Source organism: Girardinichthys multiradiatus, chromosome Y, assembly GCF_021462225.1.
Source record: "Girardinichthys multiradiatus isolate DD_20200921_A chromosome Y, DD_fGirMul_XY1, whole genome shotgun sequence".
Classification (NCBI taxonomy): Eukaryota; Metazoa; Chordata; class Actinopteri; order Cyprinodontiformes; family Goodeidae; genus Girardinichthys; species Girardinichthys multiradiatus.
The window spans coordinates 14,447,514-14,460,896 of NC_061818.1; the positions used below are offsets into that span (position 1 = coordinate 14,447,514).

Sequence of the window (13,383 nt, forward strand, 5' to 3'; positions counted from 1 at the left end):
TCTTTGATTCAGTGGGCTGAGAGGACTAAACGGTGTCCCTTCCTGGCCATCCCCGGAGCAACGGTTGCCTCGCCGGGTGACAAATGGTGCGCAACCAAAGTCACAGGAAAGTTTAGAAACAGAGTGGCAATCAGTTCTAAGTTTGGCCATATAATTTTTTGGCCTAACAATTTCTGCTCTGTATTTGGAATATACAATTATGTTGGGGATCAAAAAATATTTATGCTGGATGGGTTGGATTTATCAGATCAATATACGTGAAAATGAAACTTGAAGCTATCTGCTTCTCTGATTGAGGAGGAAACAAGCTTTAGACCAATTAAGGCTAATTACCAGATGTCACGTGACCCTCATCTAGTGTCATACAAAGACATGAGAACCCTGGAGTCAAGAAAAACGTTACAAAGTAAAAGGAGATGATCTACAATTCCGCAAAAAATAGATTGCTTTCTTTAGTTTTGATCCTGATGGCGAGGCGCTGTTGCTGCGTCTCCACCAATCAGGGGAAGGAAAGACCATTGCAGAACACGCAGCAGGCTTTACCGACAGTCACCTGCTCAGTCCGTGGCATTAAAGCGATGTTCGGCCCGATGGTCAAAAATAATCTTCATGTAAGAGGTAAAATCATGTCTGTTGCATTAATTATATGCCAATTATAAGTGATGAAATTTGTGGTAAAATATCTCAAAGTTACGACTAAGTCATGAATTTCTTTCTGAAAATACTCTCATAATTCTTATTCGTGTGCTTTGTTGTTGTTGTTTAGACGTGTCAGGTACTACAATCCCTTTACTTAATTCTAAGGGGTCCTGTGGAGTGAGGGTGGGTAAAGACAAGAATCAAAACGTCGCGTTTTTCAGTAGATTTGACAGCTGCTATGCAAAGATAGAGGTAAGGGTTCAATTAAAAACACATGACCAAAATTCAGCATGCAAATAGAAAAGAACATTTCAAAAGCTCTTCCCATCACATATTCTCCTGACTTTTTTCTTTGCAGGGCAACAAAGTGGTCATCCCTCTGCTGGTCCAGTTGACAGGAGAGAACCGGTGGATCAGAGTAAACATCAATTGTCCTCTGATAAAAAGAAGGAGTGAAATGGCCCAACCAACATGTGAGTGACCCCTCATCTAAGCTTTAACAGGATTGTGGCATTTTAACAGTATTCAATGGATATTGTGGAACGTTTTCCATAGCGACCTTCTCCTTGCCACTCTTATGTACAGCTCAGATCTGTTTAGTGTCCACAGAACTACTGGACTGAGATTAAATTACACAGAGCTGGATCCTGTTTTATATTTAGGTGGCTTCTGAGGGGAATCAGTTTCAATGGGTTTTATTTAGTAGTACCAGAGTAAAGGGGGGTGTATACAAATGAATGCCTCATGTAAAAGATTATTCCAACCGTGTGCTTTTTTTTTTTACTCCACTTGACAATTTTGCCCTACAGTGTGTTCATCTGTCACAGAAATACCCAATAAAACCCACTGAAGTTTGTACGTTCTAAGTGTTGAGTGATGAAATGTAAAAAAAAATGTTCAGAACATTAAAACATGATTCTTCTCCAGCTTCCGTTGGTGATTGTGAAGCTGATAAATTCCTGCGTTTAGACTGTGGCCACCAAAGCATCACCAGAAGCGCCTGCCAAAAACTGGGCTGCTGCTACGATGCTCACACATCAGCCTGCTACTACAGACTTAACGGTAAAATAATTATTTCATCCCTCTGTGAGGTTGCTAATGGATTGTAGCATGTTCACATAAGACACCCCCCCTCAACATTTGCTAAACTAAGCATATTTTTCTCTCTTGTGACATTGTTTAGCCTGCTCTCTGGATGGACACTTTGTGTTCACAGTCAAGGCTACAGACACCCACCCGCCCATTGATCCCAGCAACCTTGTAGTCAAGGATCAGCCTCACTGTTTGCCTGTAGTCTCAACTCCAGATACTGCCGTCTTCAAGATGGGAGTCATGGAGTGTGGCGCAAAAATGAAGGTAAGCTATCATGCCTCAACCTGACTTCATATTAAAATGTCTGCTCTGGAAGGTCAATAGAGGACCCTGTTAGCTCCTGTCTAGAACCGCCTATGCTAGAATGGTCCAGACTTAAATGCAATTGAATTTAAAGTTGATGTTCACAGATGCTCTCTATCAAATTGTCCTGACCTGGAGACATTTTACAAAGAAGAATGGTTAAAAAAATCAGTCTGTAGATGGGCAAGGCTGGTAGAGCCGTACCCAAAAACACTGGCAGCTGTAATGTGCTTCTGTGGTATTTACTTCTGGAGGCTGAATACAAACGCATGCCATGACTCTTTATCTGCATCCTTTTCCTTCCACTTTAAAGCTATGCACTAGTTTGTTTATTGGTCTATAACATAAAACCTCAATAATGTATATAAAGTCTGTGTTTGTAGTAAAACAAAATGTGGAAAGGCTCAAGAGATATGAATACGTATGAAAGGCGCTGTATGGACTCACTAAAAGATTTCTCCTTTTTAAATACTTGTTTTCTCACTTTAAATATCTACATTGATGCTCTTTCTGGAGGCTGAATTATTTGTTTGGCTTCTAGAAAGATTGAGAGCTGGTGATCTATGAGGTTGAGGTGGAGGAGCTGAACACTAAAAGGGAAAGACATGCTTCATTTAAGTATACTTTTACCCATTTATGTTATAATTGATTTGTGGTGATGTAAATGAGCTGATATTTTGGAGTTTTTTTCAGTTTTCACGTTGCTTGTGAATATAAAGAACTGGATCTCAAGCGTGCAAAAGACTTGAGGTCCCTGTATACGGTGACCAATCCACCCGCTGCAGTTGCTCAGGGAACCATCAGGGTGCAGATGAGATTAGCAACAGGTAGAAATATTTTTGCCAGCTCTAATTGCTCAAAACCCATTCCTGACCCACTTTGGTTTCCCTCCAGATGCTTCCTTTACTACCTTTTTTCCTGAGGACCAGCTTCCCCTGAAACTGCCACTGCGCGAAACAGTGAATGTGGAGATTTCCATCGTTCCTCCATCCCCTGATCCTACACTCTCGCTGCATGTGCGAGACTGCTTCGCCTACCCTGTGTCTAAGCACTCTGTGTGGACCCTCCTCCATGATGGGTGAGTGGTGTCTACAATGCACCAACCTGAGAATCATGCCGGAATGTGAAAGTGAAATGATTTCAGTTTTTCTTGGACAGATGTCCTAACCCTCTAGATAATATGAGAAGCTCTGTCCCTGTGGACAACCAGGGGGAGACCACCACTCACTCTCAAGTTAGGAGGTTTGATGTGAAGACTTTTGCCTTCTTGGACCCTGATACTGGCAAACCAAGTGTGGAAAAGGTAACCTTATCCAAAAGGGGTTAAACTCCAGACCTCGAGGGCTGATGTCCTGCTACTGTTAGATGTGCCTCTTCTTCACCACATATGAGTTAAATAATTAGGTCATTGGCAGGACTCTAGAGAATTAGATTGCAGACTGAGGAGGTAATTCAGCAAATTGATTCAGGTGTGTTGGACCAGGGGAGACATCCAAGTTGCAGGACAGCGGCCCTCGAGGACTGGAGTTTGACACCCCTGGCTGGACACATTTGTTTTGGAGGAGTATTTGTTTTGAAAAATGTGCACAATGTACAGGTCCTTCTCAAAATATTAGCATATTGTGATAAAGTTCATTATTTTCCATAATGTCATGATGAAAATTTAACATTCATATATTTTAGATTCATTGCACACTAACTGAAATATTTCAGGTCTTTTATTGTCTTAATACGGATGATTTTGGCATACAGCTCATGAAAACCCAAAATTCCTATCTCACAAAATTAGCATATTTCATCCGACCAATAAAAGAAAAGTGTTTTTAATACAAAAAACGTCAACCTTCAAATAATCACGTACAGTTATGCACTCAATACTCTGTCGGGAATCCTTTTGCAGAAATGACTGCTTCAATGCGGCGTGGCATGGAGGCAATCAGCCTGTGGCACTGCTGAGGTCTTATGGAGGCCCAGGATGCTTCGATAGCGGCCTTTAGCTCATCCAGAGTGTTGGGTCTTGAGTCTCTCAACGTTCTCTTCACAATATCCCACAGATTCTCTATGGGGTTCAGGTCAGGAGAGTTGGCAGGCCAATTGAGCACAGTGATACCATGGTCAGTAAACCATTTACCAGTGGTTTTGGCACTCTGAGCAGGTGCCAGGACGTGCTGAAAAATGAAATCTTCATCTCCATAAAGCTTTTCAGCAGATGGAAGCATGAAGTGCTCCAAAATCTCCTGATAGCTAGCTGCATTGACCCTGCCCTTGATGAAACACAGTGGACCAACACCAGCCTGACACGGCACCCCAGACCATCACTGACTGTGGGTACTTAACACTGGACTTCTGGCATTTTGGCATTTCCTTCTACCCAGTCTTCCTCCAGACTCTGGCACCTTGATGTCCGAATGACATGCAGAATTTGCTTTCATCCGAAAAAAGTACTTTGGACCACTGAGCAACAGTCCAGTGCTGCTTCTCTGTAGCCCAGGTCTGGGGAATGCGGCACCTGTAGCCCATTTCCTGCACACGCCTGTGCACGGTGGCTCTGGATGTTTCTACTCCAGACTCAGTCCACTGCTTCCGCAGGTCCCCCAAGGTCTGGAATCGGCCCTTCTCCACAATCTTCCTCAGGGTCCGCTCACCTCTTCTCGTTGTGCAGCGTTTTCTGCCACACTTTTTCCTTCCCACAGACTTCCCACTGAGGTGCCTTGATACAGCACTCTGGGAACAGCCTATTCGTTCAGAAATTTCTTTCTGTGTCTTACCCTCTTGCTTGAGGGTGTCAATAGTGGCCTTCTGGACAGCAGTCAGGTCGGCAGTCTTACCCATGATTGGGGTTTTGAGTGATGAACCAGGCTGGGAGTTTTAAAGGCCTCAGGAATCTTTTGCAGGTGTTTAGAGTTAACTCGTTGATTCAGATGATTAGGTTCATAGCTCGTTTAGAGACCCTTTTAATGATATGCTAATTTTGTGAGATAGGAATTTTGGGTTTTCATGAGCTGTATGCCAAAATCATCCGTATTAAGACAATAAAAGACCTGAAATATTTCAGTTAGTGTGCAATGAATCTAAAATATATGAATGTTATATTTTCATCATGACATTATGGAAAATAATTAACTTTATCACAATATGCTAATATTTTGAGAAGGACCTGTAGAACTTTCCCAGAAGTTTCTTTTGGAAGTGGATCAGACTAACCAAATCTCAGATCCTCCACCCTACTTCAGTGAACATCAGGTGTTGTGGCACATATGCGGTTGTTTCATGCTGGACTCATTTAGAGTGCTGAGCAGGTTTTGGAAGATTTGCTGATGAAATATGTTTTAGTCTGACCCAACTAGGTCTTGTTTATGTCCCAGTAGTGTCTACAGGGGTTTCTTTTCAGGTAGAGTCCAACATATTCTTATTTAGAAATTTTAATACTCAGAGCCTTTGGAAGTAAAATGGGCCCACAGCAACACAGATCCTCCACCATACGTGACAGAGGAGCATGAGGTGCTTTTCCACATTTGCATCCTTTGTTATATCCCAAAACCATCTGGATTGTTTGCCAAGTTGCATCTGACCAAAATTTGCAGAAAAGTTTAGTAAACCTTGCATGTTTACGTTTGCGATGGTAGGAAAACCTCCCAAACAAGAGGTTGGTGTGTAGATAGCATCTGCTGGTTACGGAGACGTGGTGACCTTCCAATGTCGATCTTTGCTGCAGTTCTTTAACGGTGAGCTTTGAAGATTTTTATTTTTAAACCTCCTACCATACTGCTAGCTTTGTGTGGCAGTAACAAAAATGTAGGTCCTCGTCAATCGTAGAGGTTCATGGCTACAAGGAGTGGACCTTTAGGTCATGTTTTATTTAAACCCAAGAGAACAGAAAACTATAGATTACTAATTGGAAGTTCCATTTTTAAAATTCTGAAAAATGTAAATTATAAATTTCAGATATATTTATTTTAAAGGAATTGTTAGGGGTACAAATGATGGGTACCACTGATGAACCTGTTATTATTAAACCCCCACTATATAAATGCACCTTTTTCAAATTTTAGATGATACTACCACAATAAAATAGTTTATTTAAAGTCTTTTTAAATATCTTGACTAGAGGTGCTAGTAAATGTAACTGGCACTGTTACAGTATCAAGTAAGTATGACTACAGAAGTTCTATGTATTCTGTCCATTAGATGTACTTCTTCTGTTGGGTGGAAATCTGCACAGAAGACATCGACCGTACCCAACGTTGCACCATCATCTGAGTATTACTTAAATTTGTTTGTCCTTTTTTTTTTTATGACTTCTGCCTCCTCAGCATCAGATGCTGAGGGACGAAGAAGACGGGCCACACCTACATCCCATCATGTCCAGCTCATCTCCTTAGGGCCACTTCAGCTGCTCCAGAAAACACTGAACTGGGTTACATTACAGCGTTACAGCATAAAAAACTGAGGAAGGGTAAATGTTCTTTCAAACAAAACTGTCAGCAAGCTAATGGTAATAACTTGGTTGTAACGCAACTTGTCTCCTGTTTCCTAGTGTTCAGAGTGATGTAGGCTCTCTCTGGCGTGGCGCTGCTGCTAATTCTGCTGTTTAATCTTTGGTAAAGCATCCAAAGATGTAAGAGGACAGATAAAGCTGACACAAAAGATCACTTTAAATGAGCTCAATAAATTACTTTTTGTTTGCTGAAATTGTTTTGGACAGCTTATTAATACCATAACTAAATATTGCTTTGATCACTGGATTTTATCTTTCAGAAAAGTTTGTGGTAGGAAACCAGAAATGAATGGCGGTAGATAACAAATTTAGTTAGACCATACATTAGTTTATTTTATTGTATTTTAATGCATTCTAAGTTTGATATAAACATAGACATTTGCCACTCTTCACTGTTTTGAGGATTCATGAGTAGAAGAAGTCAACTTCTGTAGTTCTGAAAATAAACTACATTTCCATTCTTGCTTTAAACACAATTTTAGCTCTGGGCCCTCTGTATTTTTGTTTTTCATACTGAAAATCTATTTTGCAATCTATCTGAGGTTTTGCAAAATGTCTGGTTTAGTTCCAGAGGCGTCTTTATGAAGCAGTGGGTTCAACATCTGGATGGTAGCAGATCTGACCCAAGAAACCTTTACTGTGTACAGTGGCTGTACAAAGCGCATCAGGAGATGCTGGTCCTCACTTCATCTCCTCATGGATGCATCTCTAGAAGTCAGAAGAGGCAGTGGGAGAGACTGAACTGGAACAGGGCTGCAGGTCCAGATGGTGTCAACCCCAGAGTCTCAATGGCCTATGTGGTGCAACTACGTAGGATTCTGCAGCACCTCTTGACCTTCGCCGGACCCAGGAGAGAGGGTTCCAGTACCGCCATAGTTGTGAAACTAACACATAGGTGTTTAACTCCAATTCTCAACAGCCTGTGTCCTGTATGTTTTCCATGTGCCCCTCCTCAAACACAAGCTGAATCACCTCATCAGTATGTCAGGAGGTTCTGCAGAGGCCCAGTAATGAACATTCATTTGATCCAGATGTCTTGGGACACCCCAGCCTAAACATCTCGCATCACAAAGGTCCTGGAGAGACTCCAGTTGGGCCTGTTCTGGAACCTTTGGAGATTATGCAAAGCAGGATAATTCAGAAAATAACACAATAGGCAACACTGAGCATCCTCTTCATCAGAAACTACTTAATCCTTAATTCTTCAGTCAGATGTTTCTTCAGATTTGGAAGGCAAACCAAGCAGTTATTATATAATAGTCCAACATAAAGTGCTGCATTACTGAACTGGAAGAAATGATCCATGGTTTTCTCTTTTGCTCCCCCAAAATAAAATCTAGTGCAACCAATTGCCTAAAGAAGTCTACAGATTCCAGTCCAAACGGCATCATGAAAACCAGGTCATGGATAAAGATGTGGAGAAGTTTGAAGCGGGGTTAGGTTAGAGGAGAATTTCTCATCATTTAATCCATCATCTGAAAATGGAATACGGGTCAACTGCAAACCTACCAAGACATGGCCGTTCACCTACGCTAACAGGATGAAAAAGGAGAACCTTAATCATAGAAGCAGCGAAGATGCCTTTTAAATCTCTGGAGGAGCTGCTGATCCACAACTCCGGTGGGAGAATCTGTCAATCATGCACTGGAAAAGTGACAGAAATACCACTTGACAAATGTCATTTAAAGGACAAGGCAAACAAGATGTACCTACTGAAGAGATGACCCCAAAACTGAACTTCATGGTATACATACAAAACGATGTGTGAAACTAATGCTGCACATCATCGTCCCTGTGAAACCTGGTGGCAGCAGCATCATGCTGTGGGTGTGTTGTTCTTCATTAGGGAGAGGATGGCTGGAGATAAGATGGACAGAACTAAATACAGGGCAATCCTGGAAGAAAACCTGTTTGAAGCTACGAACGAGTCAAGACTGAGATGGAGGTTTACCTTCCAGCCGGATAATGACCCTAAACATGTAGCCAGAGCTGTGTACATGCACAGTTTTCAGATTGTCATATACAGGTCCTTCTCAAAATATTAGCATATTGTGATAAAGTTCATTATTTTCCATAATGTAATGATGAAAATTTAACATTCATATATTTTAGATTCATTGCACACTAACTGAAATATTTCAGGTCTTTTATTGTCTTAATACGGATGATTTTGGCATACAGCTCATGAAAACACAAAATTCCTATCTCACAAAATTAGCATATTTCATCCAACCAATAAAAGAAGTGTTTTTCATACAAAAAACATCAACCTTCAAATAATCATGTACAGTTATGCACTCAATACTTGGTCGGGAATCCTTTTGCAGAAATGACTGCTTCAATGCGGCGTGGCATGGAGGCAATCAGCCTGTGGCATCAGCTGAGGTCTTATGGAGGCCCAGGATGCTTCGATAGCGGCCTTTAGCTCATCCAGAGTGTTGGGTCTTGAGTCTCTCAACGTTCTCTTCACAATATCCCACAGATTCTCTATGGGGTTCAGGTCAGAAGAGTTGGCAGGCCAATTGAGCACAGTGATACCATGGTCAGTAAACCATTTACCAGTGGTTTTGGCACTGTGAGCAGGTGCCAGGTCGTGCTGAAAAATGAAATCTTCATCTCCATAAAGCTTTTCAGCAAATGGAAGCATGCAGTGCTCCAAAATCTCCTGATAGCTAGCTGCATTGACCCTGCCCTTGATAAAACACAGTGGACCAACACCAGTAGCTGACACGGCACCCCAGACCATCACTGACTGTGGGTACTTGACACTGGACTTCTGGCATTTTGGCATTTCCTTCTCCCCAGTCTTCCTCCAGACTCTGGCACCTTGATTTCCGAATGACATGCAGAATTTACTTTCATCCGAAAAAAGTACTTTGGACCACTGAGCAACAGTCCAGTGCTGCTTCTCTGTAGCCCAGGTCAGGGGCTTCTGCCGCTGTTTCTGGTTCAAAAGTGGCTTGACCTGGGGAATGCGGCACCTGTAGCCCATTTCCTGCACACGCCTGTGCACGGTGGCTCTGGATGTTTCTACTCCAGACTCAGTCCACTGCTTCCGCAGGTCCCCCAAGGTCTGGAATCGGCCCTTCTCCACAATCTTCCTCAGGGTCCGGTCACCTCTTCTCGTTGTGCAGCGTTTTCTGCCACACTTTTTCCTTCCCACAGACTTCCCACTGAGGTGCCTTGATACAGCACTCTGGGAACAGCCTATTCGTTCAGAAATTTCTTTCTGTGTCTTACCCTCTTGCTTGAGGGTGTCAATAGTGGCCTTCTGGACAGCAGTCAGGTCGGCAGTCTTACCCATGATTGGGGTTTTGAGTGATGAACCAGGCTGGGAGTTTTAAAGGCCTCAGGAATCTTTTGCAGGTGTTTAGAGTTAACTCGTTGATTCAGATGATTAGGTTCATAGCTCGTTTAGAGACCCTTTTAATGATATGCTAATTTTGTGAGATAGGAATTTTGGGTTTTCATGAGCTGTATGCCAAAATCATCCGTATTAAGACAATAAAAGACCTGAAATATTTCAGTTAGTGTGCAATGAATCTAAAATATATGAATGTTAAATTTTCATCATGACATTATGGAAAATAATGAACTTTATCACAATATGCTAATATTTTGAGAAGGACCTGTATTAAACTCTGCATCATTTTCCTTTTACTTTACAGATATGTGATTATTTCTCAGCCAATTATATAAATTGCTAAAAAATATGATAAGGTTTGGGGTATGTCTTCCTAAAATCCCGCAGCTGTTATTGGCTTGTTGTACAGTTAGCTTCACAACCCGCTACTCTTCTTTAAAAATCTTAATGTATAAGTCCCCACTGTCTCGCTTACTGCCAATAATGATAGTCGTGAAAAAATAAACATAAGTTTATTCACAAATGACATCCCAAGTATATGATGCAACTAAAATAGAAAAGCAGTGAAATGAGCCAAAAAGGAGTAGTTGACTCAGTAAGGTTTGAACTTCCTCTGTGCTCTCATTAGAGCTATTCGCTGTTTATCCTCCTCAAACTTCTTCCTCAGTTCAGCAATATCTGGGGAACAAAACAGATTAGAAAAAAGGTTTAAATCCTTCTTAACCTTAATGTGCTTCTGTAGTTCATTGTTGTTAAAAGATGATAAACTTACGTTCTTTTTGCGTGTTCCGGTGCTGCCAGGTGTAGAAGTTCATCAACTCTTTCCTCCTCTTCTTCCTCACCTCCCTCTGAAGAGTCCTCTTGTTGGCAGCCTCGCTGTGAGGGCGGGCCTTGGCGCCTTTGTGCCCTCTCGTGACTTTCACCCAGCCCTCTTCGTCCTCCTGTTGTTTCTCAACCTCCTGTCTCTGTCGCTCTGCCTCCTGCAACAGACAAATGTCAGATTTAGGTCCCATAAACTTTAATGGGGTTCCAGAGGAAGAGCTGTGCTGTTTTTACCTCTTCTTTCTGCTTGTCGTAGTCCTGCATGAAAGAGTCGACCGTCAGCTGCAGTTTGTCGGGGTGGATGAAGGACTTTGTGTACTGCTGGATCCATTCTGTCACGGGGAGAAACACCAAACACGAATGTGTCACATGAACCATTTGTTTCATATTTAAGGGCTCGTCAGCAACCTGCTGACTGCTTTCTAAATATGAAGCAAAATATTTTTTTTATAGTTCAAGTAACGTGACATCATAGAAGATACAGTGCCTTGCCAAAGTATTCACACCTCTTGAACTTTTTCACATTTCAACACATTACAACCCCATATTTTAGGGAATTTTCTCTGACTGTATGTGACAGACAAATACAAAGTAAACTACAGTATCTGTTCTAAACTGGAAGGAAAATTATACATGGTTTGTACAAGCAAAAAATGTTTTCCTTAAGCTATCTATATGTAGCCCTATCCATCTTTCCATGAACTCTGACCACTTTCCCTTTCCCTACTCAAGAAAAGCAATCCCACAGCATGATGCTGCCACCACCATGTTTCACCAAAGGAACGGTGTGCTCTTGTTGATGGGCAGTATTAGTTTTTCTCCCACATATATTGGCTTTAATGTTGGCCAAAAACATTTATTTTGGTCTCATCTCTCCAATGCACTCTTTGCTTGCCAGGTCCCTTGCATGGCTTGTGGAAAACTTTAAACAGGATTTCTTTCTTCCAGTGAACGATTAATAGTTGTCCCGTCAACAACTTATGCCACCTCGGCTGTAGTTCTCTACAGCTCCTTCTGAGTTACTAGGGGCCTCTTGGCAGCCTCTCGGATTAATACTCTCCTTGTCCAGTTTTTCAGTTTAGGTTAATGGCCATATCCCAGTCATGCCACACCAATAACCCTTCTATGATATTGGATTGAACGATGGTCGATGAGATGTTCAGAGCTTGTGATATGGTTTATTAACCTAACTTTACTTTAAATTTCTCCACCACTTTCTCTCTGACCTGTCAGCTGTGTTCATTAGTCTTTGTGATCATGTTTGTTCACTAATGCGCTCCAACAAACCTCTGACGCCTTCACAAAAAGGATTTATACGGAAAATAAAGTAAGACGGCTGATAACTAATTCACACCAGACTTCTCTTTCCTTTTTCATACCATGTAACCCTTTCCTAACTTTACAATTATGACCAACTTTGTGTTGGTCGATCACATAAAATCTGTTTAAAATGTTTGTGTTTATAATGTAAAATGTTAACGGAAACCTCATGTGGTGCGAATACTTTGCTACAAGGCACTCTAAAACCGGTGACTCACTCTGTACTCCTGTTTTTACTGGCCGCTGCTCTGTGCTGACCACCAGAGGATCATCATGTGGATGGGATTTAGCTGCGGCTAGACTGGAGGAGCTTTCAAACACAATGTAGCCAACTTTGAAACCCTGGAAGACATGAAAGAGACATAATGAACCTGGTGGTACTATATCAATAATTAAAGAGAGGAAAACTTGCAATGCAGGCTGACCTGTTTGTCAGCTGGTCTGAAGACCTTGGACAGTTTGGGTCCAGACTCTGGAGAGGAACCCGGGTGATCCCTCAGCTCTACTGAAGCAACGCTGCCAAACTGGGAGAATAAATCTTTGACAACGCTCTAAAACACAATAAAAGGGAGAGAAATGTGACCCTCTTTGATTTTATAAAACATCAGGGAAATTACCCAGCTCCTGATTGTTGCTCCAGGCTGAATGCTGGGAGTTGGAGTCTCACCTCTGAGCAGTATGGAGGGATGTTGAGCACAAATAAAGTCCGATCCAGCGGTCTGTAGGAACTCTTCTCGGCCCGGACCCTGTGCTCCTTCACATACAGAGAGTGCCGTGCAGCGCTATCAAGGCTGAACTGTAAGGACAGAACTGCAGAGACGAGAGGAAAACCAAAACATCAGCATCTGCAAGAACTAAGGTCCGTCAAAGTGATCCATAAATACTGACTCAAACAAGACGGCTGTGTTAAAAAATAGACCTAAGATCGTCCGCCTTCTGGAGACTATAATCATAAAAATAACGATAAATACCCGTAAATCCTCCAGGAATAACACAGGCCTTCCTCGTTGCATGTTTCTTCTTAGACGGCGCCATATTGGGTGACCTTTTCAACCGGAAGCGCATCAACAGTACAGTTTGCACTTCTTCTTCTTCCTCTGTGTTATTTTTTGGCAGTTGGCAAATAACGTTATGATGTGCATTAGCGCCACCGACCGGTATGGAGTGTGGTTCTTCATGGTTTTAAATCTTATTTACTATTACAACAATCAAATTCTATTTATTAATTTAGTGCTTTTGAAAAATCTAATTATAATTTGAATATGTTTGCTACCTAAACTTCTTTGCAAAGTATCTCTCAAAATAAAATTTTCTTTAATACCTACAAATTCTCTCCTTAAAATTG

General features: G+C 41.7%; 1 protein-coding gene and 1 pseudogene across 1 annotated transcript; one reads left to right on the forward strand and one right to left on the reverse strand.

The window, feature by feature from the left end:
* Window positions 1-310: 310 nt before the first annotated feature.
* Window positions 311-6,726, forward strand: LOC124864725 (annotated as a pseudogene).
* A 3,666-nt stretch (window positions 6,727-10,392) lies between these two features.
* On the reverse strand, window positions 10,393-13,166 carry LOC124864674 (ribosomal RNA-processing protein 7 homolog A-like). Its single transcript, XM_047359546.1, has 7 exons — window positions 13,010-13,166; window positions 12,706-12,848; window positions 12,464-12,589; window positions 12,257-12,380; window positions 10,953-11,050; window positions 10,669-10,876; window positions 10,393-10,574 (listed from the first exon to the last, which is right to left on the reverse strand). Exons 1-7 carry the CDS (start codon window positions 13,101-13,103, stop codon window positions 10,489-10,491), a joined length of 879 nt encoding a protein of 292 aa, XP_047215502.1. The 5' UTR covers window positions 13,104-13,166; the 3' UTR covers window positions 10,393-10,488.
* Window positions 13,167-13,383: the final 217 nt, after the last annotated feature.

What these genes read in the sequence shown, in the direction of transcription:
- LOC124864674 (XM_047359546.1), bottom strand. Translation starts at nt 13,103, where the DNA reads ATGCGCTTCCGGTTGAAAAGGTCACCCAATATGGCGCCGTCTAAGAAG. An exon ending in ACGACAAGCAGAAAGAAGAG is followed by an intron (nt 10,877 to 10,952) that starts GTAAAAACAGCA and finishes TGTCTGTTGCAG; the next exon opens with GAGGCAGAGCGACAGAGACA. An exon ending in CCGGAACACGCAAAAAGAAC is followed by an intron (nt 10,575 to 10,668) that starts GTAAGTTTATCA and finishes TTTGTTCCCCAG; the next exon opens with ATATTGCTGAACTGAGGAAG.